At 41.3% G+C, this 20,449-nt stretch overlaps 1 protein-coding gene across 2 annotated transcripts in view; it reads left to right on the forward strand.

The window, feature by feature from the left end:
- The window catches only part of NBEAL1 (neurobeachin like 1), a 144,931-nt gene that overhangs the window by 28,030 nt on the left and 96,452 nt on the right, over positions 1-20,449 (forward strand). For both annotated transcript variants that reach the window (XM_059727082.1, XM_059727083.1), the window contains exons 4-8: positions 7,877-8,038; positions 9,636-9,717; positions 10,644-10,771; positions 14,864-14,946; positions 19,271-19,356. In XM_059727082.1, the coding sequence (XP_059583065.1) occupies positions 7,877-8,038; positions 9,636-9,717; positions 10,644-10,771; positions 14,864-14,946; positions 19,271-19,356 (541 nt within the window). The remainder of the gene's footprint in view (positions 1-7,876; positions 8,039-9,635; positions 9,718-10,643; positions 10,772-14,863; positions 14,947-19,270; positions 19,357-20,449) is intronic.

The raw sequence follows: 20,449 nt of genomic DNA on the forward strand, positions 1-20,449 counted from the left end.
ATAAGTTGAGTGGGACCCCGGCCAGGTGGGACTTACCTGCTGGAGAGGCATGCCCCTAAATCATTTTTTCTCTCTCTACCTCGATCTGTCCCCTGACTTCCCTCCCCACAGACTTACCTGCTGGGCAGGGGGCTGTGGGGCTGGTGGTGGCACATGGTAGATCTTGGGCTGCTTTTAAATGCCAAAGGTGATCTCCTGCTTAAAGAGGTCGGAGACCACTGTCTTAGAGTGATGTTGTAGCTGTGATGGTTCATGAATTATTCAAGAGGCAAGGATTTCTTAGGGTAATCTCTGTTTCTGAGCCAACTGTATAGCTGGTGTAGAGTTAGAAAAGATTTTCAATGCAGAATATTCTTCATCAGGTCTGAGTAGTGAGACCCATGACATTTATGTCTGTGAAAAGTATATGGGCTTTCATTTGTCCTACTCTCAAGGCTGACTCAAAGCAAACTTAATAGAACCCTAAGTTACCTGTCTTTTGAAGTATAAAGGATTGAGCTGATGTTCTGAAATATGAATTGAAAATGTTTATGTTGCTCCTTGGTGTAATTGGGATTTATAAGAAAATCATTTGTAGAAATAAACACAGTTCCCTTATAAACTTAGTAGGAAGAGCTTGGGAACTTGAGAGATGCTGTTTTGTAGAATGCAGAAATGTATGTGTACTTGTGAATATACCAACCCATTAGAAAAAGCCCCCAAGAATTCATATGACAAGATATTTTCTTACCCTATTACCAAATTTCTTAGGTCTATGTTTTATGTTCTACCGTCATGCATCAGCACAGTTGTGCTCTGCAGCTTTCTACAATTTTTTTTTTCCCATAGCGGTGGTTAGCTGAGTTAGTCTGAAGCTAGGCAGCAGACAGGGCAGGATGGCACCTTATAGACTAAGTTGTTCAGAGAGGCCTGAGCTTTCATAGGCTACACTATACTTCGGATGAACAGTCTGTAATTAGGGGTCTACTGAAGTCGAGGTGGCCGCTGGCCAAGTTCTGTGGGCAGATGGTGGGCCTGGCAGCCATTTTTACAAGTGGAGTATGGTAGAGCCCCACACCTTGGAGGCCCCACACCTTGCCACTGATTGGCTGAGAGGGCTGTCCACCATATGGCCCCATTCCTCACTGCTGATTGGCTTCAAGGGCTGTCCATCATGTGGCCCTGCCTCTCACTACCAATTGGTGGTGAGGGGTGGGGCTGTATGACTGATGACCCTCAGCCAATCAGTGAAAAGGGGTAGCGGGGGGAGGGGGGTGGCAGCAGCCATCTTGTCATGCCAGCAGACTGCCACCTTCCCCTTCCCCTCCCAGCAAGCTGTGCGGCCACAAGACTGCTGCCTCCTCAGAGGAAGCCAGTATTTTGTTTTCAGTGAGGGTTTTTTTTTTTTGTTTTGTTTTGTTTTGTTTTGTTTTGTTTTTATTCAGGGAGACCACAAGTTGTGGATCCTGCTTTTTTTTTTTTTTGGCAGGGGGCCTGCCCAAAATCACGGTTTCCACAGAAATCACAATTTCGGTATGTCCCTATTTATAACATGTCACCTTGCCCTGCCTTCTGGTTTGGGAACTATTTTTCCCCTAGTTTAGATTTAAATGTTGCAGCAAGAGGATTTATACCACTTTATTTAGAAAGACCAGCACTCTTCATATAATTCTTTTACATATAATTGATATGCTGACAGCTGTGCACATTGTGTCAAGGATTAATCCACTCTGTTCTGCATTTCCCATAAGCATCTATGGCATCTCTGCTCTATTTACAATTGAAAGGGTAAAGCTTTACCAGCTGGTGAGAAGTTATTTTCCCCACTGAAGAAGGAAGACATTTTCACTTCATTTAATAAATGCTTTTGTTACAAAGACCATTCTGGCATTCCTTTGTTAGTTTTTGACTTAACTATAAAATAAAGGAGCTTAGAGGAAGTCCTTGCAAAGTAACTCAGGCAGTCTGTTTTTGGTTACTTTTATGTTGGTGTTACAACCCACAAAAATGATGTAAAAATTACAAATATTGCATATTTAGTAGAAATAAATGGATAACTGGTAAAATCTGTTTTTTTTTCCCCATAGCTGTTGGTTTTTAAATTCAAAATTCCTTTTTAAAAAGCCTAATGCTTTGTTTAAGTTGCAGTGGGATGAACATAATTTGAAACTGGTTTGCCCTCCATTCAAATAATTAGTGAGATGGATTATAGCTACTCATCTGTCTTAAAGCAAAGGCTGAAAAGATTCTTAATGAAAGAACTACTAGGGCTGTGCAAAATTTCAGCAGCCATTTCATTTTGGAGATGTTTGGGGCTGTTTTGGCACCTGAAACACCAAATCTGAATTGAAACGGAAGACTCTGAAACGTTTTGGAAATGTTTCAGAGAATTTCGAAGTTTCGGAGCTGAGCTTGCAGGGAAACAAAAACTAAGAAGAGGGAGGGGAAAGAGGAGGGGAAGGACTGCTCTGATATTGACATCTAGCTCCCAGTTCAATTTCCCCAGCTCTCTGATCATTTCCCCAGCTCTTTCTGGGGGGCGCAGGTCCCTGATCTACGTGCAGAGTTTCAGCAAGCTGCTGCTGCAGGTTGGGGCTAGCGGCAGCCTCTTGGCACAGCCTGTGCTGAGCACCAGGAAGACTGTGGTGCTGCTGCTGGCCTCAACCTGCAGCGGCAGCCTGCTAAAACCCAGTGTGCAGATCCGGGGACTCACGCTCCTCCGGGAAGAACTGGGGGAATGATCAGAGAGCTGGGGAATTGAACTGGGGGCTGGGGTGTCCCTGCCACGCAACCTGGCTCTGCAAGGAGCAGAGATCTGCATCGGGGTCTCCTCGCCACTGCTGCCCGCTCCACACAGCCCCATGTTGCCGGGGCAGCACGAGGTGGGCAGTGGCAGTGAGGAGACCCCTGGTGTGGATCTCTGCTCCCTGAGGAACAGAGTCGCATGGCAGGGACCAGCAGGTTTGCTTGCCGCTCTGTGCTGTTTCCCTGCCCTGTGACCTGGCGCAACAGGGATCAGAGATCCATGTGGGGGTTTCCTCACCTGCACAGAGGGCAGCGGCCCTCCTGCTCCCCTGGACGAGCTACCCATAGCCCCATCCTGCTCCCCACTGGGGCCCTGCAGCCCCTGGCCCAAGCCTTGCCCAGCTGGGTAGGGCCGTGTGAAGCTTCCCTTGCAGCCCATTTGAAACAGATTCGGAGGTACGAACCAGGACAGTGATCCGAAACACCAAAACAAATTGCTGTCCTCTGAAATGGCCAAATCTGAAACTGAATTGAAATGCAGCCATTTCACGCAGCCCTAAGAACTATTTTAGGTTGAAGTGCCTATTGTATGTTTGACTTGTGCTTACAAAATTATGAATAAAAACCCCTCAGCTAATATTAGATGTTGGCTTTGGATTTAGGACCCTGAGGCCTTGTCCCTCAGACTGACCAGGACCTTTCCATTTGATAATAAGCAAATTTATTGATACACAGTGATAACAGAAAAGAAGCAATACAAACAATCAAGCAATGCCATATATCTACCAAATCCTAGGGCTGTCATCTGAGTCAAAGTACATGGGCAGGATGCAGTCTTCACTCTGAGGCTGTTTCTTAGGTGTCAGATGTCAGGATTCTGGAGGTGGGATGCAGAGGCCCACACCCCCCTCCAGTGGGGTGGATGAGACAGGGTGCTGGTGTGTGCTCTCAGTCCATGGTGGCGTTGGGGACTCTTCCCAGGGACTGGAACAGGGAGAAGAAGAGGGAGGTAGGGAGGGACAGAGAGGAAGGGACCTGGGGTAGGACCCTTTGTTACTCTCAAGTCTCTGCTTTTGTGTTCTTCTTCCCTCTTGATGACTCCTGATGACTTCATCCATGGCTATTGCTGGTTGGTTGTCTCTCTGTGGTCACACATCCACATAGTTTTCCAGGCCTTCCCCTAATTTGGTCTGTTCCCACAAAACCCGGACTCGGCGCACCCCCCCCCCCCCGCACCCCCCAACTCCGCTGTGGGCCTTGTTACCTGGTGGCACTTATCTCATGTTATGGGCAGTATGGTATGTACCCCTTGGTTCCCAGACTGTATGTCCTTGTTGTGTTAGACAACCTGTTTGCTTGAAGGCTATGATCTTGTGTTATAGCATTTCTCCTCAGAGTTCTCAGGTCATGTGTCCATCCGTTGGCCTTGTTGTGTTAGACAGCCCGTCTGCTTCCAGGGCTGTAAGTAACTTTATGCATGAGACCCAAGCTCTTTAGAAATCAGTTAATCCCTGCTGCCCATCTTGAACCATTATAATGTATATAACCATACCTATAAGCCAGTTTCCAAAAAACAACCCTTTAATTGCCATTTGAATATGTTGTTTACAAAGATAATTATTTTAGTAAAAGCTGGTACAGCATTTTCACAGATGTGAAGAATGAATTTGTTGTAGTGATATGCTAATTACTTGCTTTATAATTATTGGGGGGTGGAATCTAGTTTGTTTTAAATAAACCTGTTCTTCATGTTCAGTTTGAGCAGCTAAAAAGTTTGCAGTCTTTACCTTATGTAGACTGGTCTATATGCATTTTAAACCTGAAATGGGCAGACATAGAAGCCTATTACACTGGTTTAAAGCCTCCTGGAACAATTCTAAAATATACCTGGAAAGCCAGTAATTCTTTTGTACCAGTGTACTGTGAACCAGCTATGCGTTGCATGTGGACACCAAGCATTCTGTGAGGTGGGTCGGGTCTGGTCTGTCCTCCAGGCATCCCACACTGCATCCTGTCACTCCACAAAAGGGAAGGAGTACACTGGATCATGGAAGATGTAGTTCAGCCAGGGGTGTTGACCAGTTGGAAAGAATGAAAATCATTAGCTCTCCAAACTACAGCTCACGTGGGGCAGTGTTTCACAGTAGGAAAATGCAATTAGTATGGTTGCTGTTTAGTTGCTTGTAAGCCCATAGCAAGCATGCTTGGTGACCATTCCATGACTTCTGTTGTGAAATTTACTAAAAAATTACTTTGTCATAGCTTCATCATGGAATACTTTTTGTCCCCTCTGGCCCCTCAGACCCCACTGTCATGGCAGCACTCTGCTGTCTGTCTGTGTAGGGCACTCTGATTGGCTGCTGAGACAGCCAATCAGCACAAAGTATTACGGGCAGAAAGACAGACAGACTTAGGCTTTTAGTGTGTGTGTGTGTGTGTGTGTGTGTGTAGATTGTAAGGCCAGATGGGAATTGGAAGATCATTGGGTCCAGCCCCCTGCACTGAGCAGGAAAGATAACTGGGGGTCAGGTGACCCCAGCAAGGTGACTGTCTAGTTTCCTCTTGAAGATTTCCAGGGTAGGTGACTGTGGAATAAGCTGTCTCCAGAGGTGGTGCAGTGTGGACACTCTGACTGTGAAGTTTTTCCTAATGTTGAGCCTTAATCTTCCAGGAGTTTGTGGCCATTACTCCTGGTTTTTCCCCTGTGTGCCGTGATAAACAGTTGCTCACTGAGCCCTTGATGTACTCCCCTAGTGCAGTGGTAAGCTGCTACCAGGTCCCCTGTCAGCCTTGTTTTCCTCAGGCTGAAGAGTCCCGGATCCCACGTCCTTTTCTCATATGACTTGCCTTTTAGGACTTTGATCATATGGGTAGCTCTTCTTTGGACTCTCTCAAGCTTGTTCATGTCCTTGTTAAAGTGCGGTGCCCAGAACTGGACACAGTGCTCCAGGTGTGGTCTCACCAGTGCTGAGTAGAGTGGAGGAATCGCCTCCATGGTTTTGCTGGAGATGCATTGATTGATGCATGCCAGAGTATTATTTGCCCCACTGGCTACAGCATCGCACTGCCAACTCATATACATACTGTCGTCTATTATTACCCCCAGGACCCTTTCATTCATGGTGCTAGTCAATTTGGTGCCGCCAAGCCTGGAAGTGTGTTGGGGGTTGCTTGTCCCCAGGTGGAGCACTTTACATTTCTCGATGTTGAACTTCATCGAGTTCTGATCCACCCAATTTGCTAGCCTGTTTAGGTCTGCCTGTTGGTGTCATTCACAAACTTGACCAGTGACCTCTTCACCCCCATATCCAAATCTTTAATAAAGATGTTGAAAAGTACTGGACTGAACACTGACCCCTGCGGGACACCACTACCTACTTTTGTGCACACGCACACGGGCACACATGGGCAGGGGGGGTGATGTGTATACATATGTATAGTTTTTTCCTCAACAGAAGTTAACTTTTCAGTGTTAGGGAATAAAAATTATAATTGTTTTTCCCTGAAATAGTGCTACATTTTGTTTTTAAGTATTGCAGTTTTGAGCTAAATGTGGGTTGTTTGTTTTTCCCTCATGCTACTTTACACTTTAGGATTTGATTTTGGTTTTGGATAATGATGGTTTCTATCCCTTCTTCATTTGGATTTAACTAAAGGCTGTGACAGACTGGGTTCTTTGGTTGTTCCCACCCTGTTTTTCTTGTAATGATTTACCATGTTTTCCTGAATTGTCCTATCATAGTCAAACAGCTGACATCAAAATAGTGTCTTTTCACCGGCTGGAAGAGTAGACAAGAGTGGCTGTTGTACAGAAAACTGCTCTCTCTGCCATCTAGATGGTGCCAAAAGGAGCTCCATTTTTAACCTTGGAATGCATTACTGCTTCAACCCACCTAAACATTTCCAAGATGCTTTTGAACCAAAGTTTTCTCTATGTTAGTATTTTGTCCTCTGGCATAGCTGCTATTTTTGTCATTTCTTTCTGCTTCTGGTTTTCTTTGATACTCTCCAGAAGTCTTTCTGTGTAGAAAGACCAATTGGTGATCATGCTTAATGTGCTCTGTGGTGAGGCCTGGGCATAACAGAACACTTGTACTTTGTGCCAGCACCACAGTACTGAGATTTTCTGTTTCTTTTCTTTGTTTTGTAAAACTAATTAGAGGAGCAAATCTATTTCCTGTCTTAATGATATCCAGAAAATAGCAACGCTGGGGTAACAGTTATTAATTGGTCAAATGCCAAGAGTCAAATGGATTGTTGGAGCTTTGTGTGTGCTAGACCCTTATTTTCCAATATTCAGTGATGTAGTATTAACATAAAACTTATTTGTGCATCATGTACAAGTAGGGGAGACCATGTTCATTGTGGATATTTAACGTAGAGCTACACTACATCCTCAGGACTTTTGTGGAGAGACCCTCTCAAGCATGCTTTGCCTGCCTGTTTTTGTTCAGGCACATTTAAACAGGGAAGTATGGCAGTGGGACTGCTCCAGGGATGCCCCACATAGCTGCTTTTGAAACTTCTGATTCCAGCATGCTTGAGGGCAACTATGTGGGCACTCCCACCTCGTATCTGGGGTGGAGCAGGAATGGGTCGCTGGAGTGTGCTCAAAAACATTCTTCCCAAGAGGACCAGGGATGAGTTGTAGACCTACCTTTCTGGTCTTTAGTAGCATTCTGTAACTAATATCTAATTAAGTAAGTTTCTTTTGATTTTCAACAGGCATTCCAAAACTGTTCACAGTGGGGTCCATATCTTATTACAGAAAATATACTGGAGATTACTTTCCCCTTGATTTTGGGCTTTACTGACAACCTCCTTTCATGCTGCTTTCCTGTTGCAACTCCAGTGGTTAACTACATGGAAAAGGAATATTAGGAAAGCCCCTTGGGGAAACCATTTTCATGTATTTTTAGCTGTCTTTCCATTAAGGTCAACAGCTGGGAATAAGGAGGAGCAGACAGTAAGTGCTATGTAATCATATAGCTCTATGTAGATTATCAGCAAATGCTTGTGGAAGACCAGTCACTGCAGTTCGGTGAGTTCCTGTCCTGCTGTGCTTGTGGAACAGTACACAATGACACAAAGGATGCACAAATAACAAATTCCATTGACATGTTTTAAATTGTTTCTATATCTTTGTTTTTAGGGTAGATGACGTTCCTCCGGGAATATCGCTACTTCCTGATAACATTCTCCAGGTCCTGAGGCTCCAGCTGCTACAATGTGTCCAAAAAATGTCAGATGGACTAGAGGAGCAGCAACAAGCTCTGTCGCTTTTGCTTGTCAAATTCTTCATCATCCTTTGCAGGTATCGGTTTGGTTTGGTGGCTGTTTTGACTGGACTGTAATTTTGGTTGGGGAAATTTTGATTTATTGCACATGCATAGATATAGGTTTCAACGCACATACGGGGCATGTATTTGCCATCAGAGGACTGGACTAGGGAATGTTACAGTGAAACCTGGCATGCATGCTTTTTATATGCTACACCTGGAAGGTTATAATGTAGCTGTCTTTAGCGCAGTACTTGGTCACATGTCAGTAAATATACCTGACCAGGAGAGCTGTTGTTATATGTTCAATAGTACCTATGCTTTATTATTTTGGGGTGTAGCATGTGTGGACAGGGCAGGCTGAGCATCACTGTGGTGTACTTTAGTGCAGTCCTTCTGTAGTATAGACATGTCCGTGGTGATAAAGTTTTAAGAGTCCCCTCCTCCTAAATTGTAAATTGTTATACTTAAATTATGTTAGTGGACATAGTTATTTCTAATAGTGCTTATTGACACAGAGTTCTTTTTAATTCACACACTATGGACAGGGTGACCGTATTTCCTTTCACTAGTTTCAACAGAGGATAGCGTATTGTCTGGGATGCTCAGCTTTTTCTGAGCTTTCTTCAGCTTAGCAGGCTGGAGAACATGGGGTTAATGAAACAGTCCTGTTTAAAACACTAGTCCTGGGTGCTCCACTGAAAATGAAACAAAAGCATTGCTTTGATAAGATGCCTGGGCCAGGTGTTTAAAACAGGACTGACCTGTTGAAAATTGGGCATATGGCCACACTGCTTAGGCCAGGGATATTTACCAGATGAGAAAAGTCTCTTTGGCCAGGTTCTTTGTTGCCTCCAGTATCTCCCCATGATTGGAAGCTGTTGAGGGACTAAGATAGCCTCAAGAAAAAAATCTTCTTTTGTGGGGATATTCCATCCCCCCTTGGCTTTGCTTTTCACCAAACAAATACCATGGACAGAGCTTCTGTTTGAAGTGCTTCAGGTGCCTTTGAAGCTATTTAAAAATGGCCCTCAAAAAAAGAGGGAATGTCTTCTGAAGCGTTTCATTTTGAGTTCCTGATTTTAGTGGCTTGTCATTAAGGTTGAGAAATGTTTGTATACCATCCATATTGAATGTGGTTTTCTGTTGCCTTTATGATTTATTTGGTGTTCTAAAAATATTTTTATAGTTTCCTTTCTTCCTTTAGAGACATAGAAACTGGTAATGGACATTGCTCAAGGTTTAGGAACCATTAGTAGTTAAGTCATTAGTTTTCTTGTGTTGTCTAACAGTGTGGGAGAAATAGAAGTTGTTATTTTCCGTATCAGGCTCTGATCTCTGTATTTGGAATGCTCTGTAAATCAACTTAACCCAAAATCCAAGCACCCAGCTAAAACTGGCTTGTAGTCAGAGCTCTGGTTGTACTTAAGTTTTCTTCCAGCTCTGAAATATTTACAGTATATTAAAGTGAGGTGAATAAACATTTCAATATTAAAAAATATTGTTGTGGAAATTTTCTTGAAATACTGACACTTTTTGTAATTTATTCTTAAAAGCTAAGATAAGCATTAGGGGCTAGTTTTAAAAAGTGTTACAGCATAAAAATGACTGAGATTGATATTGGTCCTACAGAAATTTGGCTAATGTGGAGGAGATTGGCATGTGCTCCTACATAAACCATGTCATCACGATGACTACTCTGTATATTCAGCAGGTATGTACAAGTACAATTATCATACACATTTGTGGATGGCAGGGTTGGTGGGAAAGGAGAATTGAGGCCTTAAGATGGGGAACTATGAGAACTGAATTTTTTCTGAACTCTGCCACAAAGTTCTTATGCGACTTGCAGTCAGTTGCATATTCTCTCGCTGTCTCATTTTTTTTCTGGCTTTAAAATGGCTTAACATTTTTAATGGTGATGCCTGTTTACCTTGATGGAACACTCTGCAGCAAGGTTTATTCATCAAAGTGCTTTGAAATACTAAGTTCAGAGCATTTTAATTAATTAGATAAATTTTGATAAATTCCAGATTTCATTAAAGAGGATGAAAAGGAGGATCAGGTATTACATATTTATATGTAGCTGTCCCTAGACTTAAGCTATCACAAGTATATTTAAGTTATGCTTTATAGGTATCTGAAAATGAATCACAACAAAACAGTTCTTAAGTACATTTCAAGTGAATAAGCTAAATAATTTATTTTAAAATTAATTAGTTCTTTTAGTTCAGAGATGATCTCAGTACTTTAATTTTTGTTGCCTGTTCAGAGTTCAGCCATTGTTAACTTTTTGGAAAGGGAATATTTAACATTTGTTTTCCTTATGGATCAAGTGAGTTGATGGCTTGTATGAATGTATATCGTGGAGGAAATGGTATTTTGAGTTGGTACCTGTTCTGAGGGTACATTCTGTATTGCATATATCAGAAAATAGAGTGAATGGATGCTTAGTCTTGGTTTTCAAAGGAGCCTAGAGGAGGTAGGTGTCCCAGTGCCTATGAAAGACGGAGATAATAGGACACCCAATGTTCTCTGGTTCTTTTGAGCATCCTAGATGTAACTTTTGTTATTGGATTCTCAGTTCACAAAAGTTTCTAGGAACATTATGACTACAATTCTGTATTTTCCCTCTCTCAGTTAAAAAGTAAAACAAAAGAGAAAGAAGTGGCAGATCAAACACCTATAGAAGAATTTGTAAGACATGCACTGGCTTTTTGTGAAAGTCTCTATGATCCATATCGAAATTGGAGACAGAGAATTGCAGGGTACGTATGACTTAACATGGTACATTTCAATATTATGATAATTACTTTAAAATGTCACTGTGGTGTTATTTAAGAGTTTAAGCACAACTGGGATTCTCCAGTGTCAAGCCAAAATGAAACATTAATTACACCAAAACTTCTGTGCTCTTGCATTTTTCAGTTGTAAAATTGAGGATTAGTTTTGATATCAATTGACTTGGTCAGAGATGTATTTCTACTGAAAACATGAATGTATTATCCAAGAAAATCTCTCATTTGAAGCAAGCGTCCTAATTTATTAAAAATGTCAGGGTACTAATATATCCAGTTCCAGCCAAAACTCAGTTTTAATTTTTGAAAGCTGGGGAGAGTAGACAGTTAGGATCCAGACTTGAGGATTTCTGTGAACCATTTTTATAGCAGATTAATGGGGTTTTCTTTATGCTAGGTTCAAATAATTGGAATAGTAAAAAAATTGTGGATGAAATTATACTTGCGCTCGTATCTTCATTTGAAAATGTAGATAGAATCATTCTATCAGAATATTTTTGGACCTCTGCTTATCTTTAAAAATGCTTAAAATATGTTAATTGTTGTTGAATATATACGAAGTAGAAATAGATACTGTTTATTTTATTGGCACTATTGGGATATTCATTACAATAATATTGAAGTTCTTGTATACTGTATGACTATCACCTTTTATTCTGTTGGAATTTTTTTTCAGACATTCAGACCCTGAGACTAATTGTGAAACAGGAGGGCTAGAGTACTAATTGGTTACATCTGTGAGTGTAAAAAACAGAAAGCCAACACACTGTTTTAAGAGTGGCCCTGAGGGCCCTGCTACACATTCAAATTAAAGCTGGGTAGAAACCAGCTATAGAGTTGTTACACAATTTCGAGCACTAAATTTATACCTGGATGGATAGTCATTTTTATTGTGTGCAAATTCTTTTGCTCATGTGGGGGGTCTGAATTTTATTGCGTGATTAACCAGTTAATTTCATAACATATGTGATGTGTAGTAGGGACCTCAGAAAAAGCAGGGGGACAGAACCAGAGCCCCTTGGGGCATACAGAAGAGAGAGGCCTAGAAATTATTTGCTTCTCTTTCAGGTGGGTACATGAATAGAGAATTGTGTAAATGATTTGCAAATAAACACTTTACACTTGAGAAACACTTGAGAAATACCTGACTTGTGTGATCAGTCTCTCCTCCTAATGGAAACAAACAAGCAAGGCCCTAAATATTTTGGCCAAAAATGGGTAGCAATTCAAAGCTACAGTTTGAATAAGCATTAAAGAGTACATCCTTGTTTTAGTAAACTTTTACAATGATACTTCTACGGTACTTAATTAGTTGATAAACTGCTGCACAAATATAGGCTTTGCCTCAATTTGTATAATGAGATGCTTGTTCCATGTGCATTCTCTCTTTTGCAGGTATAGTAGATACATTTATATATTGATAACTTATTATAATTAGTAGCATTCCTCCTTAAATCCACTTGGAGGGTTGAATCAGTTGAGACAGTCTATAATAATAAGTATTATCATGCTTCCCTTAACAGAAAGATTTATAATTTTCGTCTCTAAGTCCTTTGTGAGATTTCCTTAAAAAAAAAAAAAGAATGAATGTGTGAAACTTGAGCAAAGTCCCTCAACAGGACTATTTTTTTTTAAATCTGTTCCATTTCAAGAGCAGGAGGTTGTAGAACAGTGGCCAGTAATTATAGTTACTGTGTAGGAGCAGTTAGCTAGTTTTTTGTTTAAGTAATTTTTTTATTTCTGAAGAACTTGGGTGTTCTTGTGTATGTGTGAGATTCATCAACATAACATTATAATTAATTATGGTATGAAAATTTGGAACTGTTTGATTATCTTGCAGACACTGCCAGAAAGGTTGCATAAATGATTTTAAAAAAAGGAAGGTCAGCATCCTCTTCCTACATGCTAAGAACAGGCATAATGGACATGTTAATATAATTACATATATAAAAGGCAGGGCAAGGTGGCACTAACTGGTTCAAAGAGGCATAAGTTAGCATAGGCGACAGCGTAACTTCATCACATGTTCATAATACAAGCATCTGCTTCCTACAAAAGCTTGTGCCCCTCTGAACCAGGTAGGACAGAGTGGCACCTTACAGACTATCTTCTGCCTGACTTCAGACTGACATGGCTAACTGCCCCTCCCTTGTGTTCTTGTGTGCACATTCACACTTTCACACATGCCGTCTCATTCTACCTTTGTGTGTGTTCTGTCTGTGTGTGTACGTGCACATACACACTCTTATAATTATACATATAATAAAATAACATTTCCATTATGCAACCTATATGGCAGTATCTGCAAGTGTATTAAAATAGTTCCATATTTTAGTATCCTAATTAATTAGTGTTATCTTGATGAATCACACAATGGCACTACTTACTGTGTACAATGTCAAAAAAACCATACATCACAAGTTGTGCTCCTTGTATTTTTGGAGGATGTTGAGATTCTAATTTCATACAGTAAGGCATGGTTGCCCACAGTTCACTAGGTTCTTTCTTCATATAAACTATTTTAACTTTTTGCTCTTGTAACACTGTCTTAGCTACAATGTATCTTATTGTTTGTGCTTAATGCATTTTAAATGTATATAATCTTAAATGCCTAATATTTTATATAATGAAGATGTACAAGTTCATGATGAGTCATAAAAGTCCCATACTATGGAAACAGTGCCATGTGCTCTGGCTTCTATTCCAGTATTCATCTGAATGTAGTAAAGATCTAATTGAAACTACTTGTTTTACAAAAAAAAGACCCCAAAAAACCCCCCCACACACATCCCAGATCTGAAAAACAAGCTGTGTCTCTTAAGTCAGAATGAAGGAAAAAATGGTTTTTCCAGAGTGCAGCGTGCACAGACTAGGGACAGAGTTTAATTTTCAACTTATTGTCCCTTCACTGCTCAGGCAAAAGCCACAGTTTTAACCCTTTTACAGCTGAACTGTCAGTAGCTCTTGGCTGCACAGCCAAAAGATGAAGCCATAGTTGCTGCTGAAGACTGGATTGCATGGACAAGTATAGGATTTTGAAAAGATCTGTTAACAGTCTACAGAGCTGCAAAATTGGCTGAGAGGGACCAGGAGTAGCTAACAGATAACAAAATTGCTGAACAAAGGATACCTTGATTAGTGGAACATCCAAACCATTAAAAGGAGAGAGGGTTGTTATCACCTTTACAGTGAAGAACAATTAGCAGGAATCAGATAAATGATAATGAGCTGTTAAGCCAGTTGATCCTGTCAGTGCTGTGTGAATAGAAATGCCATTGCTGCTTTTGGACAGTTAGTTTCAAACTATTGGTAGAGCAGGAATCAAAGCAGGGTGCAGCTATATCATTACACCCTGTCTGGATCTGCTTCTGTTGGAATCGAAGGAAAATAAGCAGCAGGCATCTTGTGGTGTTTCAGTGCTTCTATTCTGGGTAGAAAATCATTTTCCCCAATTTTGGAAGGCATGGTTTTTGGGGGAGAGGTGTGAATGGTATGTGAATAAATAAGATTTGTTTATAACTACAAATACATATGCTGGTTGCCTGCCCGTGTGTTTAAAATTAAATCTGAATATAAACTAGAGGGAGCTTGCCACCAACTAATACACTTCAAGCTTTCATTATTACTTTCTTGATTCTAAAGCATGACCCATTATTTCTGTATTGGCAGGAAGAAGCTAAGAAAAAAAAAAGGAAAAAGAATCATGTTTTCTTTAAAATTGAACTGTTTCTTTTCTTCAAAAGTTCTCTTTCCCATGTCAGATTGCCTGTCATAGAAGCTTGCCCTGCCCCTTAAATTGATGACTCATTGCAATAGTAAAGTAAAATAACAGATTACTGTTTTTTTAAATCAAAACCATATTTTAAAAAATTAAGCCATTTTTAAATGTGGAGCAGTAAATACATGATTAACAGTGATTACTTATTTTGGATGCAACTATTTTATTCTTTCCTTTTTTCTTGTAGGATAAAGATATATTTTATTTATTCAAGGTCTCTATGAACATGTCCCAAAAACCTTATCTCTAATATCTCTTATGTATCTTTTCTTTTTTAATTGTAGACGAATTCTTAGTAATGTTGAAAAGAGCAGACAGAAGTATAAACCAGCCTCTCTTACTGTGGAGTTTGTCCCTTTCTTTTACCGTAAGTAATATTACTCATTTAGTAATGATCACTGTTCAAGAAACAGACTTCTTGTTGACATAGTTTAATTCCCATTGTAAATATTTGATAAGTGTCAAAAGTCTTCTGTACCCTTTCCAAGATGAGTTTGATGAAGTTATTTGTTGTCCTTCTTGAATTTAAGACTTTAGCTTTGTCTTTAGTATCATCATCTTGGTATCTGCGTTTATGGTATTACGGACTTTCTGAGCTTGTAAGTTATATTAAACTTTAATGCGATTCAACAGATAGAAACAACAAGTATAAACTTCAAATGCTCGTTGAACCATAGTTTGGTAATTCCTGCTTTAAGCCATTTTGTTTTTGGTGTGAAGTCATTAAATGTAGTTGTGACTACTCCATATTGTATAGTCCAAATGTTCTTAGCGTTACAGATTTGCCAAAGGGAGACATGACTTCTGGCTTGTTTCCTGCCTGAATCACCCTTTAGTACTTGGATGCAGGGAATCATAATACTCCCTGCACAACCTTAGCTAGGCTGAAACACAACATGGGGAAGGGGAAAGGCTGGGGGCTCTTTTGTGCATGGCACTGAATCCAACCTCACCTTCTCTGAATGTGCCTACATTCACTTAAAGAAGGAAAAAAAGGCCTGCAAAATAGGGGTGCACCAATAGAGATTTTGGGGGCCAGTACCGATAACTGTTTTTTTTAGGAGGCATATTGGCCAATACTGATCCAATTTCTGATACAGCTGCATGCAGCTGGTAATTCTGTTGTGGTAAAAGGGGAGGGGGGAGAGAGAGGGCATGGGGGGGTAGATCAAGGCCCCTGCGGTGAGGGAGGGAGTGGGGGTAGGGCTGGGACTACCCAGCTGTGGTGAGGCGCGGGATGGAGCCACAGCTTGTCTGGGGGGTGTGGGTTGCGGGGGTGGCTCCTGCTGCTGCGTGCACCCTGGGAGGGCACGGGAGTAGGGGTGCCCCGCATCTCCGTGGAGGGGCAAGGGGGGGATGCAGCTGTAGGCTGGAGCTGGGGCTCTTCCGGGCTCTTCCCGGCATACAGGGGCTGTTCTGGGTGGGTGGCAGTGGTGTTGGGTGGAGGGTTATGGGGCAGCTACAGTGAAATTTGGTGTGGCTGCAGCCCTCCTCTGTAACCCTAATCCTAGCACTGCCACTGCCTACCCTGAGCACAACTCCCACGTGCAGGGAACAGCCTAACACAGCCCTGACCCCAGCCTGCAGCTGCAGTCCAGCCCGATTCCCCTCCCGCCCCCCACCCCATTCATATCCAGGGTACAAGTCCCCCCCCACCCCCCATGCCATCCTAGGGTGCGTGCAGCAGCAGGAGCCCTGCTCCATGCCCCCTGGATGAGCTGCAGATCCATCCTGTGCTCTGCCGCACCCCAGGTGGGCAGCCCCAGCTCCTCGTCTCCCTCACCACAAGGGCTTTGATCCGCGCCCCCACGCCTCTTCCTTCTCCTCTCCCCTTGTACTACAACAGACTTACCAGCTGCAGGCAGCTCTTCAACCTGCCGGGCTGTGCTCCTAACTGCCTACACGCTGTGGTGCTGCTGCGCGAATGTACAGGAATTTATCAGCCGCATCAGGCTGATTTCTGATGCAATAGATTTTCTTTATCAGTGCCGATCTGATATTGGACTGATGTATCGGTGCACCTCTACGGCAGAGCTCTCTGCTGGGCTACGTGGTGCACGACCCCCTGCCTGTCCAGCATCTGTACTGAAGGCTCCTTGCTTTTCTGTCTGAACTTCTGTGCAGGTCAGTTTTTCTCTCAAGAAAACAAACCTGGGAGAGCTGTGCTGGGTGATTTGATTGTGTGTACACACCCTGAGTCTCTGTTTGGTGTAGTCTTTAGGGCTTATCCAAGTATGAAGGCTAAGTATAGACATTTGGGATGTTAGGGGGCAGTTAAATCAGTTAAAAATGGTTGCCTGATATCAGGTAAGTCAGGATGGGGGACTAGCGGGGAGGGGGTTGGATGTCCAGCAAGCTTCTGGGGAGGGGGGAGGGCTTGCGTCATGAGGGGTGGAGGAAGGGGCTGGGGGGCAAAAATCATAGCCCAGTGTGGGAGAGGGAGAGGAAGGGGGATGAAAAGAGCAGCCCAGGGACTGGGGTCAGTGGCTGGGTTTTCCCAGCCCCAGGCTGTGCAGGGAAAGGGTACAGAAGTTCTACGCACTGGTTTGTCCTAAATCAAATACGTTTGATACTGCATATATCCAGGTTTATCTTAAACCAGGTTCTGCAATTTTAAGACCAGTTTGTGTACATGGAAATTCTGTACAGTTAGCAGTTTAGACTGATTGCCAGTCACAGCGATTGGGTCTGTAAGTGTAAGTTCAGCACTGGGATGTGCTAGGTTTAAACTGGGCAACCATTTTGAACCTGATTTAACCTCCCCAAGTGTCTGTGTTCAGCCTAATTGGTTTTCCAGTACAGCTATATAGGCAGACCTTCCTAATGGTTTTACAGCATCTATCATTGAAAGAGTTTTTTGTGGGTGTAGTTTATACCAGTTCCCTGAATGAAATAAGTATTCTAGGAAAGGAGATTTTGGTGGTGTAACTGCATTCACATTAGGACTCTTGCCAGCATAGATAGATATGTGTGTTGGTTTAGGGGTTTAAGGCTTATTTTCAAGACTGATGTAGCTGTACTGAGAAATGTAGGTGTGAACCAAGTCTTGATTTTTATTTTTGCCTTCTAAACCGGTTTTTCATGATCCTTTGTACCAGTGGTTTCCAGACTGTGTTCTATGGAACCCTGCGGTTCTGCAGTAGATCATCAGGGGCTCTGCAAACAGACCGGCCATAGCAGGCCAGGAGGCAGTGCAGCTCTGTTGCTGGGCTGGGTCATCTGGCTCTGCGTCAGTTCACATGGCCCAGGCAGCCGGGGGTAGGGGTTCCATGGTAGAAGAAGTGATGTGCTTAAGTTCCATTGAAGTTACTGAGGTTTAAGCACGTGCTTTCCTGCTATTATGAATTGGGACCATAATACATTCCTGTGACATTTCTTTCTGGTTGCAAAGTAAACAGATCCTTGTAAACAAATCTTAGCTGTTGTCCAGGTCGTTAACTATCCGTCAGCCTTCCTGGAATAGATGAAGCACTTCTGTGTTTCTATATTTCTCATAAAAAGATAGCTGAAAAGAAACTTGGATACCTGTTACAGCTCCCAAGTGGTTAATAGTAGAAATTTGCATATATAGCAGAAGGCTTAGGTGCATCAGCCTGGTCATGAGCACAAATTACTGATTTAAGGGTGGGGATCTAGTCTAAAGATTTATCATTTGGAAATGTTTATAGGTAATTTTTTCCTATGTGGCAATATACACTAGTTTCAAGAGTTTGAGAAAGTGCACAGAATGAGAAATAGGAAAAAAAAATGGTAGCTGTTTCTCCATATTCTTTTGAAGTGGGGTAATGCACACAGAAATTTTTTACTGTGTGCACAGAAACATTTAGTTAGGCACAGATGTAATTACTAGATTATAGCACTTATTTCTACCTTTTGCCTGGCAATTCAAGCTTTGTGAAAATGACATTTTAACAGTGTTGGCTTGTGTTGTTACTGAAAGTTTCTCAAGGACTAATTCCAAACATAATAATCGATTGTGGCTTTAGTTGAAGCTATTTTGAGGTTATTGCTATAGCAACAACTTCCAGGTTAATGTTTATTGTTAAGAGAAATTGCTAAGGCTATTTGTAAATGGTTTATGTTCGGGTATGGTACGAACAAAGATGAAGGACAATTAACTTTCAAGAGACTGCTAAGAAGATTATGGGCCTGTGCATACTACTATTGGAGTCAACAAGGGTTTTTTCCCATTAACTTTGCATGTACAACAATAGGCAATGGGTGCTTAACATAGCTACACTGAAATCAGGGAGAGAATATGTACATTAGATTAGACTTTATATGTTTGAATAGATTTCTTTTTGGAAGAGTCCTTGCATATTTTTAACAGAATTGGAATGAAGTAAGCATCTAATTAGAAATTTTAGTATCGATCATCAGATGAAATAGACATGTAGCTTTGTTGATTTCAGGGGAACTATTGTAGTACTATCAGTAACCCACACTTGTACTCAAATCAAGACAAGGGACTACCCCCCCCCCCCCCAACCCCAATGCTCAATTGGGGAAAAAAACCCTTGTCTTGGATTTGAGCAAGTATGGTAGTATATTGTTGAAACTGTTTAAAAGCTTCTCTGTAACAAAGAATGAAGAAGATTTTATGTTGTGCTTCTATTTTCTTTGAAGGGAAGACATTGTAATGTTTTCTTATTTTGGGATTTACAAATTACTTTTCCTTTTATTTCAATCAGAATGCTTTCAAGAAAGTGAGCATCTTAAGGAAAGTCTTAAATGCTGTCTGCTACATCTCTTTGGAGCCATTGTGGCTGGTGGACAGGTAAGGACAATATTGGAAACTATTATTAACTAACTTAAACCTGTAGAATTCAATTTCTGTTCAACATATAAGATCTATAGTTTTAGTTTTATAGGGTATTCATCAATATACAAAGACTTATTGCAGAAAAGAAGACTATCCATGCTTAAATGTGAATTATTTCTTCACTTGCCTTACAAGGATTGGAGGCTCATTGTGCTGGGTGGTATATTAACACTTCCTTGCTGTTGGAAATTGTTTCATGCTTTATATACATGCAACTGTGTAAGCTTGCATGTGTTTGTTAGTACATAGTGCATATACTTTTAAACTATCATGTGACAAGAAAGGGTACAGGAAATTGGACTGAACAGTTTCAAACATACAGATATAGTCTAATATTAAATCCCAATATCCAAGTAGACATACCCATACTGAGGGAGTAACTGTATCAGTGGGAGGTTCTCATTGATTGGATACTATATATTCTCAAAGCACAAGATCATCAGTAGGCTGAGTGAAATTGTATGAGAGTCAGTAAAATACCTCTGCTGGACCAAGAACATGATTTTCTCTGTTGGCACAATGAGCATAATGTTCTAACCTAAAGGACTACTTGTGTGTGACCGTGCGCCAACAAATTTAGAAAAGAATATAAGAATAGACTGTAATGCAATAGCACTTCACTAAATCATCAAGTTTAGTATTTCAGAGGAAGGCTTTTGAAGTGTACCTGTGCTTCACTGAGGCTTGTGCTAAGGTAGCATAAGTGGCATTAAAAGAGTAGGTGAGGAAGACTAGGAATTATATAAATCCCTGAATTGTATTTGATTTAGATGCAAACATCCTGTGCAAAATTTTTTGGGTAAACTTTGGAAAAATGCTGTTCTCTGACCATCAGATGATGCTGCACTGTGTTGTGCCTGCTTTCTCAAAGTACTCAAGAATTTGCCACAAGTAAACACCATTGCTGTTTTTTAGTAATTGATTATCTTTTGGAAGTTTTATTTTCTCTGTGCAACTCCAGGCTAGTAAAATATGACTGCAGATTGTAAGAGCATATTACCTTTGTTGTCAAAATAATACCAATTTGAATTCTATCCAATTTAGTTTG

The sequence above is a fragment of the Alligator mississippiensis genome, chromosome 4 (genome assembly GCF_030867095.1).
Source record: "Alligator mississippiensis isolate rAllMis1 chromosome 4, rAllMis1, whole genome shotgun sequence".
NCBI classification, from domain to species: Eukaryota; Metazoa; Chordata; order Crocodylia; family Alligatoridae; genus Alligator; species Alligator mississippiensis.